At 32.2% G+C, this 13,561-nt stretch overlaps 1 protein-coding gene across 2 annotated transcripts; it reads left to right on the forward strand.

Moving 5' to 3' along the window:
- Window positions 1–1,110: 1,110 nt before the first annotated feature.
- LOC132719884 (clusterin-associated protein 1-like) lies at window positions 1,111–13,202 on the forward strand. 2 transcript variants are annotated; one of them, XM_060703836.1, is made up of 13 exons: window positions 1,111–1,263; window positions 3,500–3,611; window positions 4,124–4,208; window positions 4,792–4,974; window positions 5,394–5,489; window positions 5,928–6,011; window positions 6,722–6,855; window positions 7,497–7,638; window positions 8,114–8,198; window positions 8,661–8,768; window positions 9,596–9,616; window positions 11,805–11,857; window positions 12,334–13,202. In XM_060703836.1, the coding sequence occupies exons 1-13, from the start codon at window positions 1,242–1,244 to the stop codon at window positions 12,493–12,495; spliced, it is 1,287 nt and encodes a 428-aa protein (XP_060559819.1). In that variant the 5' UTR covers window positions 1,111–1,241; the 3' UTR covers window positions 12,496–13,202. The 2 variants fall into 2 exon arrangements, with proteins under 2 accessions (XP_060559819.1, XP_060559820.1); XM_060703837.1 differs by lacking the exon at window positions 9,596–9,616.
- Window positions 13,203–13,561: the final 359 nt, after the last annotated feature.

The following is a 13,561-nucleotide window of genomic DNA, read 5'->3' on the forward strand; positions in this document are numbered from 1 at the left end:
CACATTTACTCCCTTAAAAGAAATTGTTTTGTGTTTTGTCATGCTGTCGTCACGCTTGCATAATAATTTACATCATTAATAGAATGTTTTAACTTAAAATTTTAAAAATGCTATATTAACTATTGGTACTGGATTAATTTTTGTTTTCTAGTTCCAGCTAGGTTTCATTGTATTCTTTTATACAAATTGTTGTACGAGTTGATAGTATTTTTCTTTTGGAACATTTCATTTCATTTTACAAAAATACTAACAAAAACAACAAAACTACAAAAATACTAACAAAAACAACAAAATAACAACTACAGACAAAATGATTCTGGTAATAATGATAAATAAATAAAATTGACTTATAATATTATTTATTTGCAGCAATAGCAAATAGCAAACAGTAAGAAATTGTGCGGTATATCTCTATAAGCATTATGCGCTACATACATGTACGAGATACATGTAGGCCTATATAGTTGTATATCACTTTTGCTGATATATATGTCCACGTGCATGTATGCCATAGCAAAGATAAATGGATCAAAGTCAAAAATGTTAGGTATTCAACAGCGAGAACATATGAAAAAAACAACATTAAAAAACATTGAATAATTACAGTGATATTATGCCCATCTAAAAGTAAATAATGATAGTGTTCAGGCAACATTCAAAATAACATTACTTTTTTGGCATTTTTTTAAAAATTTTGTCCATTTCATAATAAACGTCACATCAAGGTTAAGGTGAGAGTTGGCCTACAATGTATTTTCGCTAGCCCAAAACATGTATAATTGCATTTTACTCAGTATTGTGAAACAAAAACTTAAATAATACGACTTGGTGCTTAAACTATTCTTATTCAAATTACAATATTCCCATATTTACAAGTTGAAAATAAATGGATAAGTTAATTAGGCCTCTGCATATCTGAAAGACCCTGGCCATAGTTATACAAATTGAATATAGAATCTTGGAGTCAACATCCGGACCCCACCAGTCCACCCATACAATAATAAAAAGAGAAAACTCATAAGTCTTTGCAATATCATCAAATTATTAAATTCTATAATAAAGCATCACTTATTTGACGAGATGGAATAATATAGAGGTGTTCAACCTATCTAAGTTAATAAATTTCATAGCTTTGTATTCAAACGGACACAGGATATTGAATTGCGCATGTCCAAATAGTTTCCAACAAAAACAAACGAAATCAAGAATTTCCTGTTTTATCAAATTGAACTGCTTTCACAATGTCTTACAGAGATTTAAGAAGTAAGCGTGCATAAATTTCACTTAATAACTTCATTTTCCCAAGTCAGCACATCGGAATCCTATGAGTAACAGTAAAATTATGTAGTTTCAAGGGTCCATGTCTGGTTAATGGATGGGTGGAGAAAGAATCAAAGATACAATTATTAAGTCTCTTTTACAAACGTTGTTGAAGTGGCAATCTCCTGGTTTAGACCCCTATGTATAGCTTTGTAGTTCACTTACTGTAAGTGACTTACAGGTTACATGACAAATGGCTTTTTTGTTTTGTAATCAGAATGCATTGTTCAATGTGTGCTGGCTGGTTTGTCCCACAAGAATCAGGTTTCTCACCAAATTAGAACACTTTGGCGTAAGAGACAACCTACTCCATTGGATCCGGAGTTTCTTATCTGGATGAATGCAATGAGAATTGGCAGAGGGCCATTTTTCTCCAACTGCACCTGTTACATCTGGAGGGCACCAAGGAACAGTCCTCAGTCCACTGTTTTTCCTGGCTTGTATCAATGACCTGCCCTCCAGAGTGAGATCAAAAGCCAAATTGTTCACGAACGACTGGCTTCTGTATAGAACAGAACCATATTTACAAAGGCCGACAGCAGGCAATTCCAGATGGACCTTGACAACTTTCAACACTGGGAATCAGACTGGCTAATGCACTTCAACCCAGACAAGTGTCAGGTTATCCCTGTCTCCACCAAACGGAATCAACGCATTGTCCCATACTACATTCATTGGAAAGATCTGGCTGTTACAACCAAGGCCAAGTACCTAGGAGTCAACATCTCCAACAACCTATCATGGAACCAACATATTGATAGTGTCCGTAAGAAGGCAAACAACATAACTGCCGTCCTACGGAGGAACCTCTCATCCAGTCCAAGTAACATCAAGGACAAATGTTTCAAGACTTTGGTCAGACCCAAGGTAGAATATGCATCCACTGTCATGGACCCTCACACCAAAAAGAACATAGACAAATTAAAAGCGGTGCAAAAAAGAGCATCTAGGTTCCTGACTAACAACTACAATACCACCAGTAGTGACTAGTGTCACAGCAATGATTGACAGGTTAAAATGGGATAGCATACAACAACGCATAACCAGATCCAAGGCCACAATGATGTATCGTGTTGTTAACTCCCTAATTGCCATACAACTGCATCCCCAATTCAGCCAATCAGGAGCACCACAAGGGGACATCAACTACAGTGACATGTGACCAACGCTGAAAAGCATTTTACTCTATCTCATTGCATTGAGAAGTTGCAGCACTTTGAAATCAGTTTTCATGGAAAAAAACAATGCAAAATAGTGATTTTTCGCAATTTTAAGATGTCCCCCCCTCGTTGCCATGGTAACATGAAATTTAAGATTAAGCATGTTGTTACAAAGGTTATGGTTCAGTCAACATACGTGCCAAGTTTCATCAGTATTGAAGCATTTTTCATAGTTTTATAGCAGTTTGAACTTGTAACAGGAGGCTTTTCAATGAAAACGGCCGTTTTTCACAATATGCTCATGGGGTAAAAGGTGAAGGAAACAGGACATGTTTTTTATCAGTTTTTAAATTGTATATACAGGCCTGGACTCCCCATCCCTCACACACTATTTAACCACAGTGATAAAATGCCGCAGCAGCAGCCCTTCACTATACTGGAAGAAGAGGAACGCTTTTCAAATTTATTGTCTCATTTAAATATTTTGTTCTTTTATCTGATGTTTTTTCATTTTCCTCTCATTTGACAGGATAAGCAGACTATTTATAATTACTCAACCTTCTGCATATTCTACTTAGTACTTATAAGTACAAGCAATTAATTGTATACTGTGTCTATGAAGGAAATTAAATCTTGTGTTCACATGGGCCACTTTCAGACAAAGCTTGATAACACAATCTTGTGTTCACATGGGCCGCTTTCAGACAAAGCTTGATAGAACACTGACTGATAACACGGTTACATTTGACGTCAAAAGTGGGATGGCGATAGTATATACCACCTGGTCCAACTTCATATTAATTTCTATACCCATTTAAAATTCTAGAATGAATATAGTGAGGAGTATGTCTCAAGTCAAAATTGAATTATTCAAAAATGTATAAATGACCAGTTTGCTAAGTCAGTTGTCCAGTGGTATTGAATTTCTAGAGTTTGAGTCCCCATCACCCTGCTTGTTTTCCTTACCCTATGATATTTTATGATTTCTAGAAATAATTCATACTACATTCTGCTTTCAGACTTCACTGAGATGATGAGAGCTCTGGGATATGTTCGCCTTATTTCCATGGAAAACTTTAGAAATCCCAATTTCCCCTTAGTGGCTGAAGTTCTCAAGTGGTTAGTGAAAAGGTAAGAATTGCAAAGGGTAATTCTATGAATTATATTCTGTTTAAAGCATTTTATTCTGTATTGGTGTATCATTTAATTTGTGCCAACAAAATTAAAACAAAATTTTTGTGTGTTTAAGTTTGGTATGGAGGGTGGTAAGGGTTGAGTTTGATCAATGAGTGAAAATAAATTGACCAGTAAGAAATAAAGATATCATGTTTTAATTTTAAATGAACCAGGTTGTTGATACAAATTATCTTAAAATATGCCATAGTTTAATACTTAAACTTACATGCAAAACAATACATTTTATAGAAAGTAGAGAAACTTTCAAAGTATTGATATTTTCTAAGAATGATATTTTAGGTTGTTTCATACATGTATCAAGTACAAGTAGAGAATCTAATAGCGAACAGCATGGATCCTGATCAGACTGCGCGGATGCGCAGGCTGGTCTGGATCCGTGCTGGTCGCAAACCCATTATGTTGGTTTTGTCATGGCACGGCTCAAATATGTTTCATTTTATTTTCAGATACGATCCAAGTGCAGATATCAATGGTGACACTGACACTGAACAAGATAGGATTATCTTTATCAAATCTGTAGCAGAATTCATGGTATGATCACTATCTGTATAAATTATTATGATATAGTTTCCAATTAATTTACCCGGAATGTTAATTAATTTGTATAATCATAATGGACTTGCCCTGCATTGCATTTGGACCCTTCCATTTTAGATGATAGGTGTTTTTTGATACCTAAATGCTTAAACCAATTAGTAAACAATGTAGAGTCGGGCCAGATTGCATGTTTCTTTTGTTATATAATCTGCAAGAAATATTTATTTAAAACGGCTTTAAAACATAATGTTTTTAGCCTACCGAAATAAGAAAGAATGTTTTTTATTAATTGCCTACAAATGGATCTTATAGATAGGTAGGGGGTTAAGGTGTTTGCCTCTTCTTCAAGGACCAATGATCTCGGGTTTTAGCCCAACTAAGGCCAGGGACCATAATATTATTTTCATATAAATGTTTATTATAAATGTAAGAAGGTACATGTTATTTTCATATAAATGTTTATTATAAATATAAGAAGGTACATGTATGAAGGGGTTATTAGACATCAGGCACCTGTGTTTCCAGAAATCTGACCTGACCCACGTTTTGAGTAAGCTTTTAATTCATTTACTTGTAGGCCACGAAAGCTCATATCAAACTTAATACAAAGAAGTTGTATCAAGCTGATGGTTATGCTGTGAAAGAACTTATCAAGGTTACGTCAGTCTTGTATAATGCCATGAAAACCAACACAGCCGATACGGCAGATATGGGCGATGAAGAAGACAGCTCTCCGGTCTCTTTTGATATTTCATCGAGGGTATGTTATTATGCCATTATCAAAGCAACTCGCCGATTGGCCGTTATTTATTTATATTTGTCTATAGTAAATTATGTATCAGATATGAAACCAGTGATTTTTCTACCTTATATAACAGTGGCCAATAAAAGGCTTCTGCCCAATTTTTTTTTTAATCATGCAGTTTTTCAAAAATTCTGAACTTACACAGCCTTTTTACTTCCCAAATTAGCAATTTAAGTAATATTTTTTTCACAAAATCAAGAGGCGAAGACTTCTTCCCAATTAAGTGAGAAAAATCACTGGGAACATATCACTAAAAATGTTTTGTAAATTAATACATGTAGTTCAGAAGCAATCTTTGTATAAGATCTATTTGATGTAAATACTCAGACCCAATAAATGACTCTTATTGACCGTAATGTTATTTTAATGTACAGATAAGTGAGCTGAAGGAAGCTCGTAGGCTGGCGTCGGAGATCACATCTAAAGGTGCTGGTCTGTATGATCTTCTAGGCAAGGAAGTAGATCTAAGGGTAAGGTTTGATTACTATTACTACATATATATTGATATGCAGTCATATTTCTTTTAATGTATGTGAAAGTTTTTGTAAAAATTGTTTAATTGTTTAACATCAGACAAAATTTGCATTAAATTAAAAAAAAATGAGATATCTTGGTGTTAGGCAATGAAAGGCTATTATTTGCAGTAAGTATTTTTCCTATATATTGAAACTTAAAATGTTTTTTTTTAATTGAAGTTGCTGAGTGCTGATCTGAGTAAAAGAAAATTTGACAAAAAAAATCAAAAATAGTGTTTTCACATGCTATTTGCAATCAGAGTTCCAAATTATACAAAAGTATGATATCTAATAAATTAAACTTGCCTGATTATAGCCCAATACATTGTTTGAATGTGTTGAAGTACATGCTGTAAAAGAATGTAATTTGTTATTTTGTTGTCTATGTTTCAGGAACAAAGAACAATTGTGATTGCTAAGCAACTTGAGATCAATGAGGTGGAACACAGTCTTGCAGCTTCTATCAAGGCAGTAGAGGTAAAACTTGCATTCATTTCTTTTACAAAATTTCATGTGATATGTCTGTTAAATACAATTCTGCATTTATGTTACCTGTTTGTGTTGGAGTCTTCAATTTTGTCAGCTTTGAAAATAATGTTAGCAGGTTCTACCCATGCAACCATTGCAGACCAAGACCAGCTGGAAAATTTGTGCCTATAAACTTGTGAATTCATACGCTATTGTAAGAAAATAGTTACAGATAAAATAATATTAATTTCTATGAAAAATTAATCTGTTGTGGTAAATTATTTAAAATATGGAAGAATAAAAAATGAAAATTATCTTGATTTGAGCCGTGTCACGACAAAACCAACATAGTGCGTTTGCGACCAGCATGGATCCAGACCAGCCTGCGCATCCGCGCAGTCTGATCAGGATCCATGCAGTTCGCTATCAGTTTCTCTACTTGTTATAGGTTTGGTAAGCGAACAGCATGGATCCTGATCAGACTGCGCGGATGCGCAGGCTGGTCTTGATCCATGCTGGTCGCAAACCCATTATGTTGGTTTTGTCGTGACGCGGCCTATTTGTTTGTGGTTCAGATAGCGATATCTCAGCAAGCCTCGTTACTACCTGTTGGGCAGGTAGCCTTGGCACGGGTGTTCATATCCAACTACATCTCATGACAGTAAATATGAATACTGATGTCAAAGTCTAGCTCACAAATAAAGGGTTTATTATTTCAGAATGAGATAAGGAAGACATTAAACATGTTGGACAATGTAGCATCTGATGAAGCTAATCTTGAAGCTAAGATAGAGAAGAAGAGAAATGAATTAGAGAGAAACCAGAAAAGATTACAGACCCTACAGAGTGTCCGGTAAAAATATTAGATAACCCTTAATATATTGTTATGCATTTGTTAAAACTTCTATTTGAGATGGATGATTTTCAAACTTTTCAATACTTTGTGATTATCAAATATCGTTACCTTAGTGCATTAATGGGTTATTCCTTTTAAATTCAATAGGAGTTAACCAGTTAACTCAGGTAATATATAGTGTAGTTCTTCTGTATATATTCTGGATATATGATTTATTAGTAATAAATATACTAGCTATTGTTAGTAATGGTAGGAAATAGTGCAAAGAGTTAGTGTAAAACTTAAATTTAAAGAACTCGTATATGACTTCAAATTCCCCTTTTTGTCTTAAAATGACGCAAAATTCCCCTTCCTGAGGGTATGGGTACCTGTCCCCAAAAAGTTGTCTAGTGCCCAGGATTATTAAAGGATAAGTTTTAACTGGTTTTGTAAGGTTGTCAAAAGTTAAATTTGATGAACAAATATATTGTCACCTTAGTGCAGTAACCATTTACTATTTTAAATTCTAATAGAAGTTAACCAATTGCAGCATTAAGTTGACAATATATTAATGTGTTAGCATGTTTATATTTAGATATGTAGTTTTAGCTACACAAGGAAAATACATGTTTATAATTAATTAATTACACAATTTTCAGACCAGCATATATGGATGAATATGAGAAGTTGGAGGAAGATTTACAGAAACTTTACGATGCATATCTTATACGATTCCGCAATCTCACGTACCTAGAATCTCAGTTAGAAGATTATAATAGGTTAGAGCAAGATAAATTTGAGGTAAATTGTTTTTTCTTCTTATTTTGAAATGTACTTTTGGAAACCTTTCGTTAATGTTGTTTTTGAAAAAAAAAATCATCTTCGTATTTTGAAAAATCACTTTGAAAACTTTTTGTTCTGTGGGTTTTTTGGGGCAAAAGAAAGTTTAATGTAAATCACTTAATGAACATATTGCCAAGAGATAGGTGGCCAAGTGGTTATGGTGTGTCATCTGTCTCTCAACCCAGTGGTCTTGTGTTAGAGCCTTTCTAGGGTCACAACCATGTTTCCTCATGTGACAAAAGTACTGGTTAGTTCCAAGAAGCCTACTTGGGAGTTGTTCAGATAGTTACTAAGCTTTCAACACAAACTGAAATAAAAATGCTTAAAGTAACACAATTGCTAGGAAATTGTTTGGGGAAAAAAGGGAGTCATTATATTCTTGAAGTGATAGGACTGGAGTAAGTTAATTAAATATTGTTTCTTGTGTTGCTAGGAAACGGAAGAAGCTTTGAAAAAGATGGCAAACAGATTAAAGAGTGATGATAAAGAAACGTTTTTCCTGGATCACAAAAGAGCAGGTATGGCCACATTGTATATTTTATAATGTAATTTTTACAATTTTCACTTTGAAATAGGAAATGTTTGACTTAAATGCTATTTTGTTTTAAAGGCTTTTCAAGTCTAAGAAATGAATAAGATTTTTTCTCTACAGACTAGACAAACCTGTGTTTTATAATATGTAACTGATGGATTTAGGAGCATGTTAGATGCTTATTAAGTGAAGAAGGTAGCACTGAATGTATGATAATTTTGTTATAAATGAATCAGAGCAGGAACAAAGTGTAATTTTGCCTTTCATCCAAATCACTAACCTGTAATAACTTTAATAATGGCCAATTAGCAAAAGATAGTTCAGCCATGTGGCTAATGAGAACAGTTTTAGAAACTAAACAGTATTACAGGACACCAAAAATAATTTAAAAAAAAACTAAGAAAAAAAACTTCAGAGGGGTTTATAATCATTAGAATTGATTTTATAGGTTCTGATGATGATGATGATGATGAGAGTTCAGGTAGTGAAGATGACGACGATGATGATGATCTGGAAGGTGGCGGTCGCCCAATAGCAAGACGAAACAGGCCCGATGGTAAAAAATCAAATTCTAAAAATAACAAATTCTCACTAATCACTGACTAGATGGTGTACTGTTTTTCATCCGAGTGTTGTAACATTCATTTAAAGTAGATTCTGCAAATTATTTTAATTTTTGATGTTTATAAGTAAATACAGATGCTAAAAATACTAACACATTAAAGATATTTATACATTCATATTGACCAGTACTTGTCATAAGATGTTAAGATTATAATGAAGATAATTCTTTTTTTTCTTTCCTAGTTCCTTAGCATTTTAGCATAATGTTAGTATATCAGAATTGGGCCAAATAAACTGTTTACCTCAGAATTTATAATGATATGTTAGAGACCTACTATAATTGCTCACAAAGGTGTTTTCTTTTACTAATTCTAGTAGATTTGAAAGATTCTAGTAAGTTGATAAAAGCAGTAAGTCTGAATCTGCCTCCCCCCTCAAAAAAATTAAATAATAAAATACTATTGGCAAATTTTAACAATTTTTTTCGTACAATAAATTTTCACTTAGAATCTGGCTTTCTTTTTTTTATAAGGAAATTTGTAAAAACAAGCGTCAGGCCGCAGAATATAAATGACCATTCATGTTTCTTTATAATATAAAGATTAAAGTAATTCCTTGATGTAATCAAGAAATTTTACTGACCACATCTGTAAATAAAATAGGCTTATTATAAGATTATCTCTGTACATGCTTTGTATGAACAGAATATCTACTGTAAAAAAAAAAAAATAAATAAAAAAAAAAAAGGGGAAAAGAAAAATGAAAAAATTTAAAACACAGATAATGTGTTGATCATATGATATGATTTGTTGCTTTTAGCTGATTTACAAATGCAGACAGGTAAAATATTGCACAGAATGTTAAAAATGAAAAACACAATATTTTCAAACATATTTTTTATTTGGGATGGTGCTTTTTTTTTAATTAAATGAAAATCAATTTTGTTAGTATTCTGCTGACTACTTTGTAGCCATTTACCAAATGTTAAGTGTTTGTGAATGGTGTGTGTTTTTTATTGACTTCTGCTGTTTATGTTACATATAGAACTAGAATAGATACATTATAGATAATGCACCAGAATTATTATGAACATCCTTAGTCATTCTGCCTATTTAATCAATGAGTATTTTATGTTTGATCGATCCTGGAAATAGCACATGCTCTATTGTGGTAATACCATGACTTTGTACTATTGTACAATGTGTGATAATAAAGAGAATACAATCATGGTTGATGTCAGGATGAAGAAGATTTATCCGGTGAGCGAGAAAGTGTATCTTGGCGAGCTTTAACGAACCAAGATTCGCTTTCTCAGCCACCTGGATAAACCTTCTTCTATCCGGACATCAACCATGTATATGATTTATCATGCTTTTGTTAAGTTTAATCATGTTTTTAGATTACCAACATTTAATAACCAGCATTTCATTCTTACAAGTAGTTTTGTTTTGCTGCTTACCATGCGATGTCATCATAGGCTAACCATGTGGCGTAATGACTGGAGATAGTCAGATAGAAAAGTTTATCCGGTGGGACTTTATCCAGCTGATAATATAGACAGTAGCAGGATAAAAAGTAATAGGCAGTTTGACTAAGATTATTCTATACCTCATTCAGTCTGTGACCTGTCAGCTTAAGGCATTATACCTGGTCATTTATATCTGCCTTGTGTAACAGAAAGTTAATAAGGAGAATTAAATAAGTATATAAATAGTATTGTAACAAAATATTACTGAAAAAGTTATAAGTTGAAAAATTGAAATTCAAACAAGCACTGATATCAGGGGGCTTTTTAGACCATCAAAAGTGCTTTGAACTTTATATATTTTGTATATGATGTAGCGACCAGTTCACATGGAAACAAGGCTTATGAAATAGTACATGTTTAGACATACATGATTTTCCTCTGTTTATTTAGTCAATGTATATTGTTGCTTTATAAGGATTTAGTTGTAGTGTATGTATAGAAATGTACTGCCTATATACCTATTGTAAACAGTCAACATGTATATACATCGTCACCTTAGTGCAATAAATGGTTAACTCATATTATATTTTGAAGGACTTATCCCGTTTCTGCATTAAGGTGACGATATATTGTTAATTTTTTTCTTGAAATGTGTGCAATATTGAAATGTTATGTTTCTTCAATAATATAATATATATTATACATGTATATATATTTGATCCCATTGATTAGCTGTGGTAAATACAATGTTCATCAATGTTTAATGCTGTATGCCTCCAGATAAGCCAAAATATTTCAAGAAAATTAAACATAGGAAAAATGTACTAAAATTTTGAAAAAAAGTAAAAAAAAAGATTCAAGATTTAAGTAATGTTCATGTTATGTACGATGAATGACTTTAAATATTGTTAAATATAGGTCCACAAACTACATTAAAACTTTGAAAAAAATACATGACAAATTATTACACATTGAGAAATAATTTTTTATGTATTTATTGTAAACTCTTAAAAATTTGTCATTATTTATCTTATTCTTGTGTAAATGTCTAGCAATATTGCTTGTTTATCTTATTTTTGTGTGAATGAACCTTGTCTAGCATTATTAGTTCATGTGGAGTTACTAGAGTTGTCAGCAAAATGATGTCATGAAACATCATCATAATTTGAAAGTAAAATCATTTGTTGTTAATAAAAAAAGAAATAGATTATTATTATAAAATATGCACCCTGTCTTCACTTATAAAAAAGAACTTATACAAGTAGCATTTCTAACAAGATAAAAGGTTGAACAAAATATTTCTGAACATTTAAAAAAAAGGTAAACAACAACTACAGCAAAAATGTTTTTTTTTCGATCACAAGGACCAAAGTCGCTGGTTCATATTTGTGGTGTGAGTTACACAAGAACTGTAAAGAACAACTTCGTTATAATATTATAAAAAAAAAAAAAAAAAAAATTTAATATCAGAGGATATTTTTACCAGAACTTGAAACATTATTATATAACTTGTCTAGAAATGCAATCTTGATTATAAAAACTTTAATTTTATAATTACAGCTGCAGGAGCTGGAGGTCGTGTCAAGGGTAACATGATGGGTGATATAAGCGAGGTATATATTTCTATATAATTGTTAATTTTGAGTGTATTTTAGGTTAATATTGGACAGTCTTCAGGTCAGAGGTGAAGTTTTATATATTTAAAGGATGTAGCTAAACTTAAGAGCTCAGTCTGTGGTTAACAAGAAAAGTGTTTTCATATTGTAAATGGTTATTTTAATGATTGAAAATTGTGAATTTTTATTTAATTCGCCTCTTGAATAAAAACAGATCTATTGAAAACACAAGTGAATCATCCAGTATTAAAAGTTCTTTAGATATTGTATACATGTATTTACGCTATGTTTAGGGCATCAATGTTGCCATTGTTCGTCTATCCCCCTGTCTGTCCATAGACTTAACAAAGTATAAGAAATTGCTGGTATTGGTGTCCGATGGACATATTCGTGTCCAATGGACATATTTCTGTGTCACATATTTAAAAAAAAAATCATTTCTGTAACACTACAATATATATTTTATGATACAGGAATCGGATGATTCTGGAGATTCGGACATCGACCTTGACGAAGACGATCAAGAAGATGATGATGACGATGATGATAGTGATGATATTGAAATGCCGACCAAAAATACGAGGAGCAGACAACCAAAACCAACAGATCTAAATGATAGTGATAATGACTTTTAATGATATATTTATTTATACATAGAAACAGTGTCGTTTAAGTTGAAATCAGTAGGACGTTGTAATATAAAAGTTCAAAATATGAAGATGTTATAGCTGTTCATAGTTTACGACGAAGGTTCTTGAACACATTCATTAAAATGCTTAAAATATTTAAACACTGTAAAAATAAATGCAGTACCAAAAAAACACAAAGAAAATTAATACACACAAAGAAAAAGTCTGGTTCATATGCAAAGTCATTTAAGAATGGTTAACACCCTCTTGTATAATACATGTATATGTGGTACTTCAATAATATATCTATGACAACATCACATGTATATATAAAATGAGTGTGTACCGATGTTTAGTGTCATAGTACCTGGTATGGCAATTGTGGAAATTTTTTTTCGTCAAGAATTATGAACAAGCTGCTCTAAGATCAAACACTGTTAAAAAACTTCATAATGTGAATGCTTGTTTCATTTTATTGCAAAAAGAAAATTAATAAATGAAAATTTTTTTTTTATAAACAAATATCAAATTATGTATGTAAAGATTTTAATCAAAACTCAATATATTTTGATGATGATACAAAGGGCCTTGATAAATGAGCAATGTTAAAGTAATTTAGTCTGTTGTGAGGTAACTATATAAACATTCCGTCCATGAATTATTTATATTGTAACTTTGTTTTCATATTAGTGAATAAAATCAGTTCAGCATGACTGTTTGTTTATTATCATAGATAAGTGCCTTGTGTAAATTTTCTTATTTATTCTATTTATGAATTTGTGGGCAGTTGTTACCCTACTACTAGAATTATCAATCTTGCCAAATTTCACAGAGGTTTGCATGGATCTACAATAGTGATTCTACCACTGGACTACTTGAACAAAATGAATTTAAAGGGTATAATGCTATATCTAATGAATTATTTATTTATTTATAATTAAAACCACAAGCATAATGATAACCAAACTGCCCAAACTGTTCCTTGGGTGAAGGGCTTCCAAAATTGTTCTCCATTCAGAAATCTGGTTGCCATGGCAGAATATGAGAGCTATTGTAGTCGCCCCGGCGTTGG

The sequence above is a fragment of the Ruditapes philippinarum genome, unplaced genomic scaffold (assembly GCF_026571515.1).
Source record: "Ruditapes philippinarum isolate M1 unplaced genomic scaffold, ASM2657151v2 ctg148_1_1_1_1, whole genome shotgun sequence".
NCBI classification, from domain to species: domain Eukaryota; kingdom Metazoa; phylum Mollusca; class Bivalvia; order Venerida; family Veneridae; genus Ruditapes; species Ruditapes philippinarum.